The sequence below is a fragment of the Urocitellus parryii genome, chromosome 5 (assembly GCF_045843805.1).
Source record: "Urocitellus parryii isolate mUroPar1 chromosome 5, mUroPar1.hap1, whole genome shotgun sequence".
In the NCBI taxonomy this organism is placed as follows: Eukaryota; Metazoa; Chordata; class Mammalia; order Rodentia; family Sciuridae; genus Urocitellus; species Urocitellus parryii.
In genome coordinates this window covers 158,315,277-158,331,170 of record NC_135535.1, presented here as the reverse complement: position 1 = coordinate 158,331,170, position 15,894 = coordinate 158,315,277, and the positions used below count along the sequence as shown (strand labels likewise).

General features: G+C 54.8%; 1 protein-coding gene across 1 annotated transcript in view; it reads right to left on the bottom strand.

Moving 5' to 3' along the window:
* Adamts14 (ADAM metallopeptidase with thrombospondin type 1 motif 14) overlaps positions 1-3,783 on the bottom strand; it is a 74,450-nt gene extending 70,667 nt beyond the window's left edge. Inside the window, exon 1 of the mRNA XM_077798692.1 lies at positions 3,402-3,783. Within this exon, the coding sequence (XP_077654818.1) occupies positions 3,402-3,752 (351 nt within the window). The 5' untranslated portion in view covers positions 3,753-3,783. The remainder of the gene's footprint in view (positions 1-3,401) is intronic.
* Between the last annotated feature and the right edge of the window lie 12,111 nt (positions 3,784-15,894).

Genomic DNA, 15,894 nt, shown 5'->3' with positions numbered 1-15,894 from the left:
GCCCCAGACACCAGAGGAAGCATTTTGCAAACAGGACCAGCCTCCCCACATTCCTTACTTCCTGCCCCAAACATCCCCAAGACACTCTGAGTGACTCTGCTGGCCAGGGCCCAGCACTTTTGTTCACGTTTATGACATTCAAACACTCCCCAGGGAGCCCTGTGCAGCTCTGGGGCTGGTGCTTCATGAGCTGGGACAGGCCTGGCCCAGGGAGTGTAAAGCCAGGCCCTGTGACCCCACGGTTGTCATCTACCTCTGGACTGGTTCCAGGTGCCAGCTTTGGGCCAGGCCTGGGCAGGGCTGCAGGTGCAGAGGCCAGCCTCTGAGCTGGGCCCTCACAGCCAAATAAGCCTGCAGTTGTAGAAGGGTCTGGAGGAAGCCCTCTTGGACAGACACGCAGCAATGTGGCACGTTCACTGCTCGGGTGAGAAGCGCGGTGTCTGAACCAGCCACTGCACCCTCGTTTGCAACCAGAACTTACAGTAGTGACAGCACCCGTCGCCCCACCCCAGCCTTCCTCCTGCCTGGGCACTGGGCACAGCCTGCACGGCAGTTACTCTGCCTAACGCTGAGGTAGGGCACTTTTAACTTTGCAGGTCTCCGTCATTTCCTTATGATCCTCATGATCTCCCTGTGGACCTTGTCCGTGGCCAGTGCTCCAGAAATGAATTTCAGAACAGATTTTTAAAGTCATTTTGTCATTTTGAAATGTTAGAGGAAAAGGGGTTAAAATCCAGAGGCCACATACAAGTGCAGTTAACCTTATCATTGGAAATGCTGGCCTTGGAGGTGAGCTCTGCTGGGTCACGTGAGATGGCCCCTTGCTTTCACAGGACCTGGGCACTTCCCTGGCCTGGGCTGGGAGTGAGGAAACCCCCACACGGAGAGGCTTCTGGGCTAGGCTACGTGATGACAGGCCCTGGGGACAGGCAGTCAGGGAGCACTACCCTGGGCCTGGAGGGGAGGCGTCCAGTCACTGGACTTCAGGACAGGCTTCTGGAGATAGCAGTGGCCTGGTGGCCCAGCCTGAGGTTTAGCCCAGTAAGGTCCATTTTTGCCCCCATCCAAGGCAGGGAGGCGGAGGGAGGCCCCTCCCTGAGCCTCCGTTCTGTATAAGGTGCGGGACTGGGGCCTGGAAGCCCGCTCAAGGACAGTCTCTGAGACCTGGCCCAGCTCCTGCAAAGGACCCAGAGTCAACTCCCACCCCAGGGGGCATCGTGTACAGCCCCTCTTTGGGTCCATGGAGTCCAGTCCGGAGGTGGGGAACAAGTCACCCAAGGTCGTACAGCTAAGGAGGACATTTACTCAGAGGCCATTAAAGGTGAGCTACATAACCTCAGGAATGCTCAGCCTCAGGCCCACCGAAGAGCCCCACCTCCAGCATCTGCCAGCCCCAGGCACCACAGTGTCATCTAGCACACTGCCCCACATGGCCACGAGATGGGGCTTCATGGGGCACTGGGTAGAGCCCTTTATGGCTCTGTCCCTGCAGCATCCAGCTGTCAGCGGCAACTTATCAACAGACCACGGAGCTCATCCAATAACCAGGGAGGTGGTGATGATGATGATGGTGCACTTGCACCTTTGGGGGGTCCGCAGCGTGTGTGGATGACCACTCCTCCGTGCCTCACTGCAGGAGGGCAGAGAAGTGGGAGCTGAAGGGAAGAGGTAAGGGGGTTCTATGGGCCCCAGCTGCCAGCGTGCACCAGAGCTTCCTGCCTCTCCATCTGCACAGACACTGCATCATTCAGAACTGTCAACCCAACTGTGGCCACGGCGCAGCTGCTGCACCCAAGACGCCGGTGGCACAGGACTTCGGGGTGAGTGTGGGCTGCCAGCAAGGCTGACCCCAGAACCAGGGCAGTCTCTCCTGTTGACCCTACAACCTGGTCTCTCAGAGTCTGTCTTACAGAATCCTCACCTCTGATCACCTGCAGAGTCTGATAGAAGGTGTCGGTGCCTCCCTGGAGAGCTGATGTGCTGACAGGGGGTTGTGGGAGATCCTAGCACATACTCAGCTTTGAAAACCAGCCCTGCCTAGAGCGTGGCGCTCCGTGGCAGGCCTACTGCCTGCAGTGGTGTGAACATTTATTCAGGGTTTGAAGGAAGACCAAAAACAGTACTCTTTTTTATATCTAAAGCCCAGATGGCCACACAGTACATCGACATACCTATGGTATTCTGATTTCATGAAGGGAGCATGGACAGCGAGGAAAGTATCTCACGCGGCCTGTTATGGGGCTGATAACGAACAAGGCTGAGAAGCACAGGCCTAGACACGGGCAGCCAGGACCCTGGGCAGCGAGACACCCCTGAGGATGGCAAGACGAGAGGATGAAGCCCCCAGCCCCACTAGTGAGGAGGGACTCCCTCATCCCTCACCCTCTCTCAAAGCTGAAGACCTCTCTGGGAGGCAGCACAGAGGGTCCGTGGATCCCTTCCAGGATCCGACAGCTCCTACCTGACTGTGTGGACTCTGGAGAGAGCCAGCCCCCAGGGCCCTGGGGCCACCATGCGAGCTCACGAGGGCTTGACACACTGAGGAGTGGGCAGCAGGGACAAGCACCAGCTTGAAGCTACCCAGGGCTTTCTGGTTTGCAATGTGGAGCCAACCAGGAGGGGCAAGGGACCTAAGACAGGAACCGTGAAGGCTGCAGAGACAGAACAGACTGGCTGAGACAGAACAGGAGAGACAGGTAAGAGATGAGCAAGAATAAGGACGTTACATAACAACAGTGGTAATCATATCAGGGACTCCCCCTGAGTCCTGAGCCCTGAGCATGAGCCAGGTACACAGCGACCACGTGACGCATGATATCACTAGCCCATCGACTCCGTGAGGCCAGGGACCATGTCTGCCAGGGACACTACCATAACCCCGACATGTACCATAGTAAATACCTGCAAAATGAACCAATTCCCACTTGACACACAAGGGAGGGACCCACAGAGATGTTAGTACCCAAATCCCCACTGCTAGCGAGTGCACGGCCATGATTCCAAGCCTGGCCCTCCCACTGCAGAGCCTGCTTCCTCAGCTCTGTGCTGCCTGGGCCCAGAGGTTCCAGCCAGGTAGCTCATGCCTGGGTCAGGGGGGGGTCCATGGATGGTGAAGAGACGAGCAAGATAAAGGTGCCACCCAAGGACACACATGGGGTGACCTGCCCGCTTGGCTGAATGAAGTGTGAGGTCATGGCCCTTTCAGCAGCTTCCCATCTGGCTGAGCCTGAGCCTGGTGGCCAGGAAGAGCATGCGGTGACCTCTCTGGGAGGCAGCACAGCTCCTGACTCTGTCCACACTGAGCAACAGGCCTGTAGGAATCCCAAACCCAGGGCAGCCAGGGAGGGGCGGGGGGGAGGAGCCTGCAGCTCCAGAAGAGGGAGAGTGAGTGAGTCCCTTACCAATCCATCACAGTTGCTGATGGCAACAGCTGCCCCGGGCATTCCAGTGACACCTCCAGTGTACACACACTCCTGCTGCAAGGGTTGACGAAACAGCTCCCGAAAATCCTCTTGCCATTCCACGGAGGCTCCCGGCACCACCAACCTCCGGTTGGGACGCAGGCACAGGTGCAGCTCCTTCCCAAAAACAGTCACGTTGAAGTAGAGAAAGTGACGCCCCACCTGGCCAGGCTTCAGGGTCTCTCCTTCTGGGTGCAGGGGGCTGCGAGCCACCCTGAGGTGACTGGAGTGCAACGGTGGCCTGTCCATGAGCACGCTCCCCTTGGAGGCTGCTGCTGGGCCAGACACCATGTGGGAGAGGAAGCGGCCCCGGAAATCTGTGCTGAAGGGCACCGTCACACCATAGTCACTGAGCTTCCCAGAGAGGCGCAGCTCTGTTAGAGGTAAACAAAGAGTCACTTCAGTGGGCAGAGGTCAGGCGAAGGGACAACCCTGAGTGTCACCTGAGATGAATCCCTTAGCCCCAGTTCATTCATTCTGCACCCGTCACTTTCTGAGCTCCTGGATCCTTACACTTGGATGAACGATGCTCAGGCACTTTGTGGACATGAAATGCTCCCTGAAGCCTTCAGGTCCTTTTTAAATTTAGCAGATGAAAACAAATGATGTCAAACAGTTCTGTCACTCTAGTAACAAGGCTCCCAACCTTGGGCACGGCCTAGGAAAGGACTGAAATTCTCCGAAGTCCCCCAGGGCAAGAGAGGAAAGAAGAGATCTGCCCAAACTTTCTCAATGAGCTGAGGTCACCAGCCCAGCCTGGGGCAAGGCCCTCCTCACCAAGCTCCCAAGAATGCAGCTGGCAAAACAAACACACCTAGAAACCCAGGGGATGGCAGGACGAGTCAAGGAGAAAGGGGGAGCTGCGGAGCGGGGGAGGGAACGCATGGTTCTATATTTTTCCAAAGTTAGAAAGCAAACTTTTTAAAGCCACACAGTGGCTGCTGAGATTTTTGCATGGCCCAGCCCCAAACAGGATAAATATAGACCTTCAAAAATAAAAGGACACACAGTGGGTGACCTGCCCACTTGGCTGAATTAAGTGTGAGGTCATGTCCCCTGCTCCAGGCCCGGTGCCCAAGGGCCCCATCCTTACACTCTCTCTGAGCCCAGCAGGAGTGACAGCGCTCTGGCTGCCAGGCCTGGTGATCAAGGGGTACAACTTTGGGAGGTGTTTCTATTCCTACACAGCTCTACCTCTCCCTCCCCAGTTCACGGCACCCATAAAACACAGAAAATGAGGCATCCTGAAAATCCCCAACACCCAAGACAGTTTCAGGCAAGCCAGTGCTACCTCTCTTCCAGCGTTCCCCAGGATAGCAGAGGTCACCAAGAGGCTGCAAGAAGAGTCCCACTTTGGCACTGAGTGGAAATGACCACAGCCTACCCCTCAGGCTCAGGTATCCCATACTGCAAGGTGAGGACAATGTAGGGCCTTTCCCTGAGAAAGCTTCTGTGGAGTCTGAGAATGCTACACCAAGGACTAGAGGGGTGTTTCTGTGCAGAAGTGTGGGTGCCCAGAGCTCTCTGTGATGGAGGGAAATCACCTGCTAGCTTGATTCTGTGCGGGGAGCGGGTGGGGAGCCAGACGCACGCTCACATGCATGCGCACCCAAGTTGGAAACGGAGCAGATTCAGAAAGAGAGACTCACTGGAGAGAGATGAGAGAGGAGGCAGAGAGACAAGCACACCCTCAAAGACAAAGGGACAGATCTGCACCCTAAGGAGAGACTCAGTGTTCCTAAATCCCCTTCTGGGGTCTCTCTATCTTTAGTGACATTACTGGAGAGAAAAAGAGCGGCAGTTCAACCTCGACTGTGCGCACCGCCTCCCACAGGCTGCTGGGGTGGCTCAGGCACCCTGGGCCACCCTGAATGCATGCACCCTGACCCCACGCGTCCCCGCTCGCCCGACCCGCACGCACCTGGGGTCTGGCTGCCCACGGCGGCGCAGAGCGAGCAGTGCAAGGGCAGCAGGCAGGACAGCAGCGCGCAGAGCGGAGCCATGTGGCCGTGCCGGGTCGCGGGCCAGGCAGGCGGTGGAGCCCCAAGCCCAGGGTGCGGGTAAGGTCAGGGCGCGCCTGGGGCTGCCCGAGCGCTGGCCGGCCTTCGCCTCGCAGCCTCTCGCCCGCTCGCTGCCGACCCCTGCACGGCGCCGCCGCCTGGATCTCTGGCTCCCGGCGCCCGAGGCGGCCGGCGGGAGAGCGGAGTCGCGGACGCGCCAGCGCCCCGGGTGCCAACTGCCTGCCGGTGCGTCTGCCCGCGCTCGGGGATGCGGCGGGCGCCGGGCTGGGGGCTGCGGGGCGGGCCAGGGGTGGGCACACCGGGCGGGGCGGGGCCAGGAGCGGGTAGGAGCAGGGGGCGCCGCGCGCCCGGGGGCGGGGCGCGGGACTGGGGAGTGCCGCAGCGTGAGGCCGGGATCGGAAGTGCCACGCGGAGCAGGAGCAGGGGCTCCTGGCGCACGGGGCGACGGTCCCTTCAGAGCCAGAGCTCTCCGGAGTGACGGTTCGAATCCGCTTTCCCTGGCCTCGGCTGCAGGGCTGGCTCTCTGTGACCGCCTCAGAACCACGGAGCCAAAGGAATGTCCGACTGCGTTTGGACGGTGGGAGGTGGTGGGCCCCTTAGGAGAAGACATCTCCCTCTTGCATAATGGTCTTGATGTCCCACCAACCATGGACCCCTTGGATCTACCCACTTTACAGACCACAGTTCCCTGGGTCCCTGGGTACACGGACTGTCCTGTGTCCTAGCCAAGAACAGGACTGAGCCAAGTGAGGAGGTAGCCCTGACTTTGCAGTCAGACAGCCCTGATTGAAATTCCAGCTCTGACCCTCATTTTCCTCATCTCTAAAATGAGTGTTAACCATAGCACATAGTAGATGCCCAATAAATAAGTGCCCTCCATTTCCACCCCTGGCACCAGTCGCATCTGCTGTGGCCCACAGTGAAAAGATCCAAGAGTCTGAGATCTGCGAGTGGGTGCTGGTCTGGTGGTGATGTTGAGACCAGGTCAAGACCAACATCCAAGAGAAAATCCATATTCGTGCTTCATTCTGTAAATGTGTTCCGGTAATTTGAAAAAAAAAATTATATTTCAAAGGTGGGATCCAGAGATGGGAACTGGAGAAAGGGAATTTGTTTGTTAAATGGAATAAAAAGAATCTTTGATGCTGAGGTTTTGGAGGGCTAGCTTTTTTTTTTAATATTTATTTTTTAGTTGTAGTTGAACACAATACCTTTTTTTTTTTTTTTTTTTTTTAATGTGGTGCTGAGGATCAAACCCAGGGCCTTGGAATGCTAGGCCAGCACTCTACTGCTGAGCCACAACCCCAGCCCCAAGGCCAGCTCATTTCTAAAGTAGGTTTGGAGGGCTGAAGTGTGTTATATCTCTGAACAACACCAGAGCATCCGGTTTAGAAACGCCACCCACCGAACTGATTTATATGGAGTTCTGGAAGAAAGAATTGCTCTTCCTCCTCCTTCTGGTCCTGCAAAACCGTGAAGCCAAGACCCAGACAGGGCTATGTGCGTGAGGACCACCAGAGAAGGAATGCAGGGATGAGGGGCACTTGCAGGAAAGACTGAGCCCAGATGGGAGGGTCCTGCGCTGGGTCTCTGCAAACCCACTTAATCATGGTGGGATAATGGCTTTCCTTTGCACCGTCTCAGTTTTCCGAGCTGCAGAATGGGGACTGAAGGGACACATGTCATAAGGATCACTCATTTTCTCCCTGCTGAAAGACCATTCCAGAGAAAATGTGGGGGCTCCACTCCACCCCCTTCTTCCTGCCTCAAGCAGGGCAAGTCAAGAGGGACAGATTGCAGCTGGGACCCCAGGTCTGACTCATGAGCCGTGGGCTGGGGCCTTCCCTGGAGCCAGTGTTGGCAAACAGAAAGCAAAACCTCACCCTGCGTCTCCCCCACCCCCTTCCCTGGGGCTACAATGGCTGCTTTTGTTGGCACACATTGTGCGTCCCAGCTCTGCTCCACTGAGGACGCTTTGTTAGGCAGAGGGGACACAGGGGAACGACTCAGTCTGGGCCAGAAGGTGGGGGAATGGCTGGGTGGCCCATTTCTGTTGATGGACAGGGCCAAAGCAGAGAAGTCCACTGGCGTCGGCCGGGGACCCCACTAGGAAGGCAAGTTGTGGGTTGCCTTGGGACTTGGCGCAGGGGAGAAGGGCTTGGGTGTTTCTCTGGCTGGTGGTCTCCCCACGCTCATCCAACACCCAGCCCAAGGCCCTGAGGCAGGGGGAAGCCGGAAGTCGGTGCTACATCGAGCCAGCCAATGGGGGGACCTGGCACAAGCAAGAGAAAGTCTGAAAACCAGGTGAGACAGGGCTAGAGAAATGTCCCCAGGTGAATGACAGGACCACCAGGGAGGAGTAGGGGGATTCCAAAAGGAAGGGACCCAAAGGGAGGAATTATGAAAGGCTGGATCTGAGCCAGGGCTTCCACAGCAGAGGGGAGAGGAGGAAGGGTCCTGGTTGGGGAATGGATGGTCCCAGCCCAGGGAGGAGTTGGCCAGTGTTGAGTGAGCGACCCAGGCAGGGGGAAGAAAAGTGGACCAGCTAGAACCGGTGGATTCAGGAAGCCAGAAGGTTGAGGTGTTTAGCAGCAAGTTCAAGGATCAGACGGGCAGGCTGAGGCAGGGCCAAACCCCAGCACTGAGGAGGAAGGCAGTCTCGGCCAACAGCCTACAGTGCTTTGAACAGAGACAGAACCCCAGAGATTTGGAGCTACGGGGGTTCTGATCAGTCTCCAATCCAATGCCCGGCTCCATTTTGCAGTTAGGTAAACTGAGGTCCAGAATGGAAAAGGGACTCACCTCTGGTCACAGTTGGTTTGGAGTAGGGCCAGAGCCCCTGACCACAGACCTGGGACACCCACACTCTCACCTGGGAGAGCACCACCTCCACCAGTTCCCAGCTCCCGGCCTCCTCATCCCTGACGGAATGAGGTGGATGGAGATTAAGACAAAATCTCCCCACATCAAAGGGAGTCCCCGACACCCCTAGGGGGAGTACATGTGTCTGTAGCAAGAGCCAACAGCTCCCAGAGAGGTTGCTGTGGGTGACCTGGAGGCACAGTGTTGTCACAGCTGGGGGTGGGGGCACGAAGGTGGCCGTCATTTTGGGTACCAGCTGCTGAGCTCCTTACGTGATTCGTCAACACCTGAAGGAGGTAAGGACTCCGAAACCCAGGCAGAGGGTCCTTGTCTTATTGCCCCTGGCATGTCCTGTGACCAACAGGGCTCTGAAGGACGCCGGAGAGTTCCACCCCTGGCTCAGTGAAAGCCACCACTGAGCACCTAGACGGTCGGGGAGCCAGCAGCTGGGTCACCTCTCACCCATCAGAGCCATCACCTCCACATCCCACGGAGTCCACCCCAAAGAATCCTCCAAATACAGCGAGGTTTCCTCCATCTCATATGCCCCCCACTGACCCAGCTGTGCCCCAGCAACCTTCTCTGGACACTGCCATACTTTTGTCCTAACAGATTGACCCAGTCCTCTTTGTCCCCTAGAATCTTTGCAATGACATCAGAGAAGACATTTGAGACCTATCTCATGTCGCATGGCCCTGTCTGCTGGTAGAACTCCACTGGCGCTGTTGGTCTTGGGATAAAGGCTAGACTCCCTCTGCCCACCCTGTTGCCTCCCGGGCCCTCCAGCCTAGCTCCTTGTGGGTGCCACGTTTATCCTGCCGCAGGGCCTTTCCACAGGCTGTTCCCTCTGCCTGAAGCCTCCACCCTCTCTCTTCACACAGTCAATTGCTGCTACCTTCAGACCTCCTCCTTCCTAAAGCCTCTCCCGGCCTCCCCGGCTGACCTCATCCCCCTGATGTTACACCGACTCCGTCTCCTTCCCAGCAGCTGGAGCTTGAGTTTCGCCTGTTGTGCGTGATCTGCAGATTCGTGTCCGCTCTCCCCCAGCCTGTGAGTTCCACAGGGAGCAGGGAGCAGGTCTCAGGGGTTCTTTTTCCTCACTGTGTGCCTGGCGCCTGTCTTATGTTGGGGCACATAATAGGCCCTCAATAAATATTAAGTTAATTGTCAAGTAAGTGAGCGTGAGAGAAGGAACAGTGCATGGAAAATCGGGGGAATGAAACATGTCCCAGAACTATCATCATTCCAGGGCGAAATTTGAGGCAAGCTTGGAAGTTTTGTTTTGTTGGGGGGAGCAGTATTTTTGGGTATTGGGAATTGAACCCAGGGGTGCTTTACTACTGAGCCACGTCCCCAGTACTTTTTTTTTTTTTCTTTGTGTTGCTGGGGATTGAGCCCAGGGCCTTGTGCATGCGAGGCCAGCACTCTACCCACTGAGCTCTATCCTCAGCCCACTTTTCATGTTTTATTTAGAGACAGGGTCTCGCTGAGTTAGTTAGGGCTTCAGACTTGTGATCCTCCTGCCTCAGCCTCCCAAGTCCCTGGGATTACAGGCCTGTGCCACCCTGCAGGGCGAGACTTGCTTGGCAGTTCTGAGCCACGTGAAGGTCACCGTCTCCACAGGGGGGAGAAGAATTGACTTCCTGTTCCCGTAAGCCTTGAAAAGGTCTTGAAAATAGAAACAACCACCCGGGTTGACACTTGTGGTCCAGATGCCTTAGGCATTTCTCCCGATGGTTACAGATGGGGAGGCCAAGGCGCTGCCAGCCCGGGCAGTTTCCCCAACACCCGCAGCTGCTAAACAGCAGAGTCATTCTCAAACCCTAGTCAGCTGTCATTCACCCCGACACCCGGAGACCCCCCACCTCCACCCCCTTCCAGCTCATCTCGCTCATTTTTTTTTAAAGGAGTTTCGTTTGATTTTATTTGTAAGGCCGGGGACTGAACCCGGGGCCTCACGCCTGCCAGGCCAGTGCTCACCACCGAGCCACACCCCAGCCCTCACCCAGCTCATTTTTTTCTCCTTCTCATTTTTAATATATTTTTTTTTTGCTGTGAAAATGATAATACATCCAGAAAAGTGCCACCTGCCCATCTTACAGAGGGGCAAACTGAGGGCACACAGTGACAACCCATACCTCCTGGTTCCAGTCCAATGAGCTTAAAGGGTCAATGACACTGGTTCCTCCAGCCCAGGACCATGGGCCCTTTGGTCACCTATTGTTGGTTTGGGGCTCAGCCCAGAAGGAAGAGGAAGAGTTTGAATCTCTACCTCCTGCTGCCTGGGAGCCACAGTCCTGCACAGAAGTCCTACAGCCAGACCCCCTGGTGCATACCTCTAGGACCAGCTCTGGGGAGGCTGAGGCAGGAGGATCACAAGTTCAAAGCCAGCCTCAGCAATTCAGTGAGGCACTAAGCAAATCAGTGAAACTCTGCATCAAAATAAAATACAAAAAAAAAAAAAAAAAAGGGCTGGGGAGGTGGCTCAGTGGGTAAGCCCCTCTGGGTTCTAGCCCCAGTACTAAAAAATAAAAGTTTTTTAGAAGTTTGAAGCCAGTAGTTCTCAAATCAGGGTCCCTGTGACCAGCAGAATCAGCTTCCCTTAGGGGTTTGTTAGGCATGCAAATTCTGGGGTCCTCCTCCAGGGCTTCTCAAACAGAAACCCCGGGGAAGGGGGTGGACAGCAATCTGTGCTGTGACCAGCCCCCAGGGGACTCTGATGCATGTTCAAGTTTAAGAATCACCATTGGAAGCAAAGTCCTGAAAATTGGGGTCAAATTACTCTGAGAGTAAGCTCGGTCTGTGACTTCTCCTAATTAAGGCTCCACCCTCATCTCCCATCCTTGCCTCCAAAGCCTGGGATGGATGGACCCTTATCTGAGCTCCAGGAATGTCCAGATGGACACAGAGAGAGCATGCCTTGTGGCCTGCCTCCGCAGCCGCCTCCTCCTTTTCCTCCCCAGCATTCCCTCTGCACATTTTTGGCAAGTGTCTGACGACTGTATCTAGGAGACCCGAGGGTTAAGCTAACCACAGTGACTTGTCATGCATCACAGAACAGCAGATGCCCCTGAGACCAGCTGAACCATGAGATCAGCTAGAAACAATGCTGTTTGTGCCCTGTGTGTCATCGTTGCGTGGCAAGGGGTGCAGGAGAGGAGGGCTCCTCAGCCTTGTAAGGATGGAGGCCAGAAAGGCCAGCTGTCCCTCCTGAGCTCTGGCTCTGCCATTTCCGCTCCTGACCCTGCAGGTCTGGGATTGCGACATCCGCATCTCCCTGATGAGGGCTGAGCCCGCTCTCGGGAAGCACAGGGCTGCTTCTCACACTGGGTTCCGTCAGAGGGGAGGAAAGGGGTGAAGGGTTACCAGGGAGGAAACCCAGGATGCTTCATCCTCCAAACCTGGGGCCACCTGCAAACTGCTGGGGCCCTCCTCATCGGGCTTTCACCGTTAGCACCCTCGGCCCCGCGACACTCTGGCGCAACTTGTGTTCAACATTCCACCAACACTTGAGCGTGTCCCCTCTCCCTGCGCCCTGCAGTACCCCCAGGGTGCGGAGATGACCACGGCAGGCCAGCCGTGTGTCAGAGCTCACCATCTGGTGAGGGTCACATGAGGACAGGGTGTCAGCATTGCTGGTGGTGACATGCGGGGGTAGGCACAGAGCTGGGTGGGGACCTGGGAGAAGCCAAACCCAGGTTTGAGCTGCAGGAAGATGATTCCGGAGGAAATGCCAGCCGCTCCAGCCAAGGCCTGAAGGACGGCCGGGAGCTGGGCCTGGAGAGGAGGGACGGTGTCTCAGGCAGAGAGGACCACAGGGCTGGTAAGGGGACAAAGAAGAGACCAGAGGCCACAGAGGACCAGACCCCCGGACGAGGCCTCTGGAGGGTTCCACAATAGGGCCAGAGCAGCACCAGGATTTAGGAAGCTACAGAGATGTGCAGCCTGGTCTCAAATTCCTCTCCACCCCGAGGCACCCTGCCAGGTAGGGTTGCCACTGCTGTCTTCAGGTGTCTTCAGGTGTCTTCCTGGTAAGGCAGCAGGAGGGGCGCCTGTAGACAGCGTCCTCTGCCTTCCTGAAGCCTCTCAAGTAAAGCACATCTTAAAATATGCAGCTGGGGCTGGGGCTGGGGCTCAGTGGCAGAGCGCTTGCCTAGCACCTGTGAGGCACTGGGTACGATCCTCATAAAAATAAATAAAAATAAAGATATTGTGTCCATCTACAGCTAAAATTTTTTTTCAAATGCATCTTCATATTCTACCTTAGATGTATACATGATGTTTACTTTGCTCTAAGATTTGATTATTATGTATGATAAAAGATTATATTACGTATTATAGTGATATATGTATGCTCTAGCGTATATGATCATAAGTTAATGTAACCTATTACTATCATATATAATGAGATGTATGAATATTTTACATATCAATCTAAAATATAATATAGACATATGTGTTTTAATATGTACGTATTTCAAAAAGGAAACACCCTATACAGAGACCTGGCTTTGAAAGAAATATTGAACATTATTCTATTTTCCTTCTCAATCCATCCAAATTCAGAAACTGCAGAAGTAAAAAGGATTTTATTCGGGTCTTAGGGATTGTGATTCAAAAGACACAGTTTCAGCTGGGTGCAGTGGCACACTCCTGTAATCCCACAGGGTCAGGAGGCTGAGGCAGGAGGATTGCAAGTTCAAGCCAGCCTCAGCAACTTAGTGAGACCCTGTTCAAAATTTAAAAAAAAAAAAAATTACAAAAATGGCTGGGGATGTGGCTCCGTGGTTAAGCACCCCTGGGTTCAATCCCTGGTATTTAAAAAAAAATAAAAAGAGACAGTTTCACGAAACTCTGAATCAGTGCTCCAAAGAAGCAGGGAGATGTAAGCGTACATTTATAGAGGCAAGTATAGTAAAAGTTCCTTCATAGGAAACTTATGTTGAAATGTGGAGAAGGAACAGGGCTGGTCACCAAAAGCAGGCCAAGAAAAGGCTGCATAAACAGAGCAGAAACATCCACCCCACCGAAGTCCAGTGACTTTGTCTTAATGCGTCTCACTCCTGAGTAGCTGGGACAGCAGGCCCATGCCACTGGGCCCAGTGAGAGTTTGAGAACCTCTTTTTATCTGATTGACTGATTGATTGATTGATTGATCCCAGTGCAGGAGATGAACCCTGGCCTCCGGCCTGCCAGGCAAGCGCTCCACTAATAAGCTGCACACCCAGCCCTTGATGTGCACCTCGAGCCTCTGGGCACTGTGTCATCGTCCAGCTGTTCCGGAGAACTGTGGTCAAAGGGGTGGAAGTGACCAAAGTTCCCATCCGGGCAGCAGCTGGAGTCACACAGTCCCACTTCCTGATGGCCTCCAGGCTCTGTCTCAAGAGCCTTCCCGGTGATGCCCGGGTACTTCCACATGATCCATTTTTAACATCATGGGAACAGGCCGTTGATGATATTGAGGCCCTGAAGCCACACCACAGGGGTGGTGACTTTCCCTTTGGCCCAAGGCAACTTCGCTCCAATTAGCTTAACCTGGGTCGGGGTCCCCCTCTGAGCTCAGCTCTCAGAATCTGAGGAAGCAGAAATGCAGACAGCACGGGCCTCGTCTGCTCTGGTTCCTACAGAACTGCAGGACTTGTGAGGGGTGGTGTTGCATCTGCTCGGCAGGGAATGGCGTTTCATGGAGAGAGCCACAGATATTTATTGATATATTTATAAGGCCGGCACTGTGGGCAGCACGGCACAGACCTCAGCCAATGCCAGACCTTCCAGCTCGGCTCCCGTTTGCACACACATCCTGATGACTTGAACACAAACCTACTTGGGAGCCACAAATGGCCAAAATGGTGCTGTGTATCATGCCTGGCCCTTGAACAGCCAGGAAAAGTCCTGCCGGGAGCTGGGAGGAAGCTCCAGTCCCGAGTCTGCAGCTAACCAGCTGGGGAGCCCTCTCTGTCCCTTCCACCCTCTGCGTGCAGCCACATCTGAAGCAGCTGTGGGTGGATGAGATCACCCCCGAGTGCCTCTCAGTCCCGACAGCCTTGGCTACCCCCACCCCACCCCCAGGCCCCTGCATAGGTTGTCTCTCCAGCCGGGATGACGTTCTCCATGGTCTCCCGGTGAGCAGAGGCTTCGTTCAAATCCACTTCCTCCCACTCGGAGCACCAGCGCCGTCCCCACCAGCACGTTATTCAGTCCTCTCTCTCCTGCCCTCTGCCTGTGCCTCAGTCATAGACCTAGAGCCGGGCTCCCTGGCTGGATATATCTACTGGCTGAGTAGCTGCAAACTGAGGATCTCTGTTCACTCTTACTGACTGACGCAGGGCCTGGATCAAGGCAGAGTCTTTGTAAATATTTGTGCATCACAAATGAATGCACAAATTAATTCTTTATGGTTTCTAAAGCTACTGCAGTGCTAGGCGATTCCTAACAGGGTCTGGAAAGAGATCTGTCTCTTGTTGAAGCATTTCTTATTTAAAGAATATAAATGAATCAACTTCTTTTGAGCCAGGGTCTCACTATGTTGCCCAGGCTGGTCATCTCCTGAACAAGGGACCCTCTTGCCTCAGTCTCCTGAGTAGGTGGGACTATAGGCACATATCACTGTGCCTGGCTCTCTTACACATTTCGTTTTTTTACATTTTTTTTCCTTTCTTTTGAACCCAAAGGCACGTAACCACTGAGCCACATCCCCAGTTCTTTTTTATATTTCATCTAGAGATGGGGACTCTCTGAATTGCTCAGGGGGCCTCACTACGTTGCTGAGACTGGCTTTGAACCCACAATCTTCCCAAGCTGCTGGGATGACAGGCATGTGCCACTGTACCCAGCCATTTTTGTAAATTATTATTTTATATTTTACAGCCATGGGGATCAAGCCTGGGCCTTTGCACATGCTAGGCAAGTGCTCTGTCACCGAGCTACACGCGCCCAGCTGCCTCTCTGACATTTTTCTTGAGGGTTGGGACCATTCCTTGCTCACCTTTTGCCTCACCAGGGCCTGGTACAGAATAGCTGCTCAATTAACATATGCTACTCTGTCCATATGGAGGTGTGGTCCCGCCTCAATCCTCTCCGATGAGCAAGCAGCCTCTCCAGGGGGCTAAACGGTTCCTCTAAGAGCATACCAATAAGATCAGGACTAAAATGTCTATATTTGCTGTAATGTGGGACCCTGCAGGCGAGGTTCCTGGTGGCCTGGCAGCACTAGGGTGACCAAGAGGACTCAAGCTTAAAGAAAAGGGTCTCCGGGGAGGCAGGCTGTGCTGCCAACCTAATCACGGTAAGAATGAGGTCTGTGGAGCTCGGTGTGGTTGCGAGGGCTGCTGTTAACAGGCTGGGCTCATCCTGCTCACAGTGGCCCCCAGAGGGACTGGATATGCCGAGTGTGACCCAGACACGGGTGACCTCTCCTCCCTCTGGGACCCAGCATCAGGTGAAAACTGATTCACCATCTTTCTCACGTAGGCTCTGTGGGGCAGGCATGGTCCCCATCTTACAGACAAGACAAACTGAGGTCCAAAGAAGTCGACCTTCACGGGGTCACA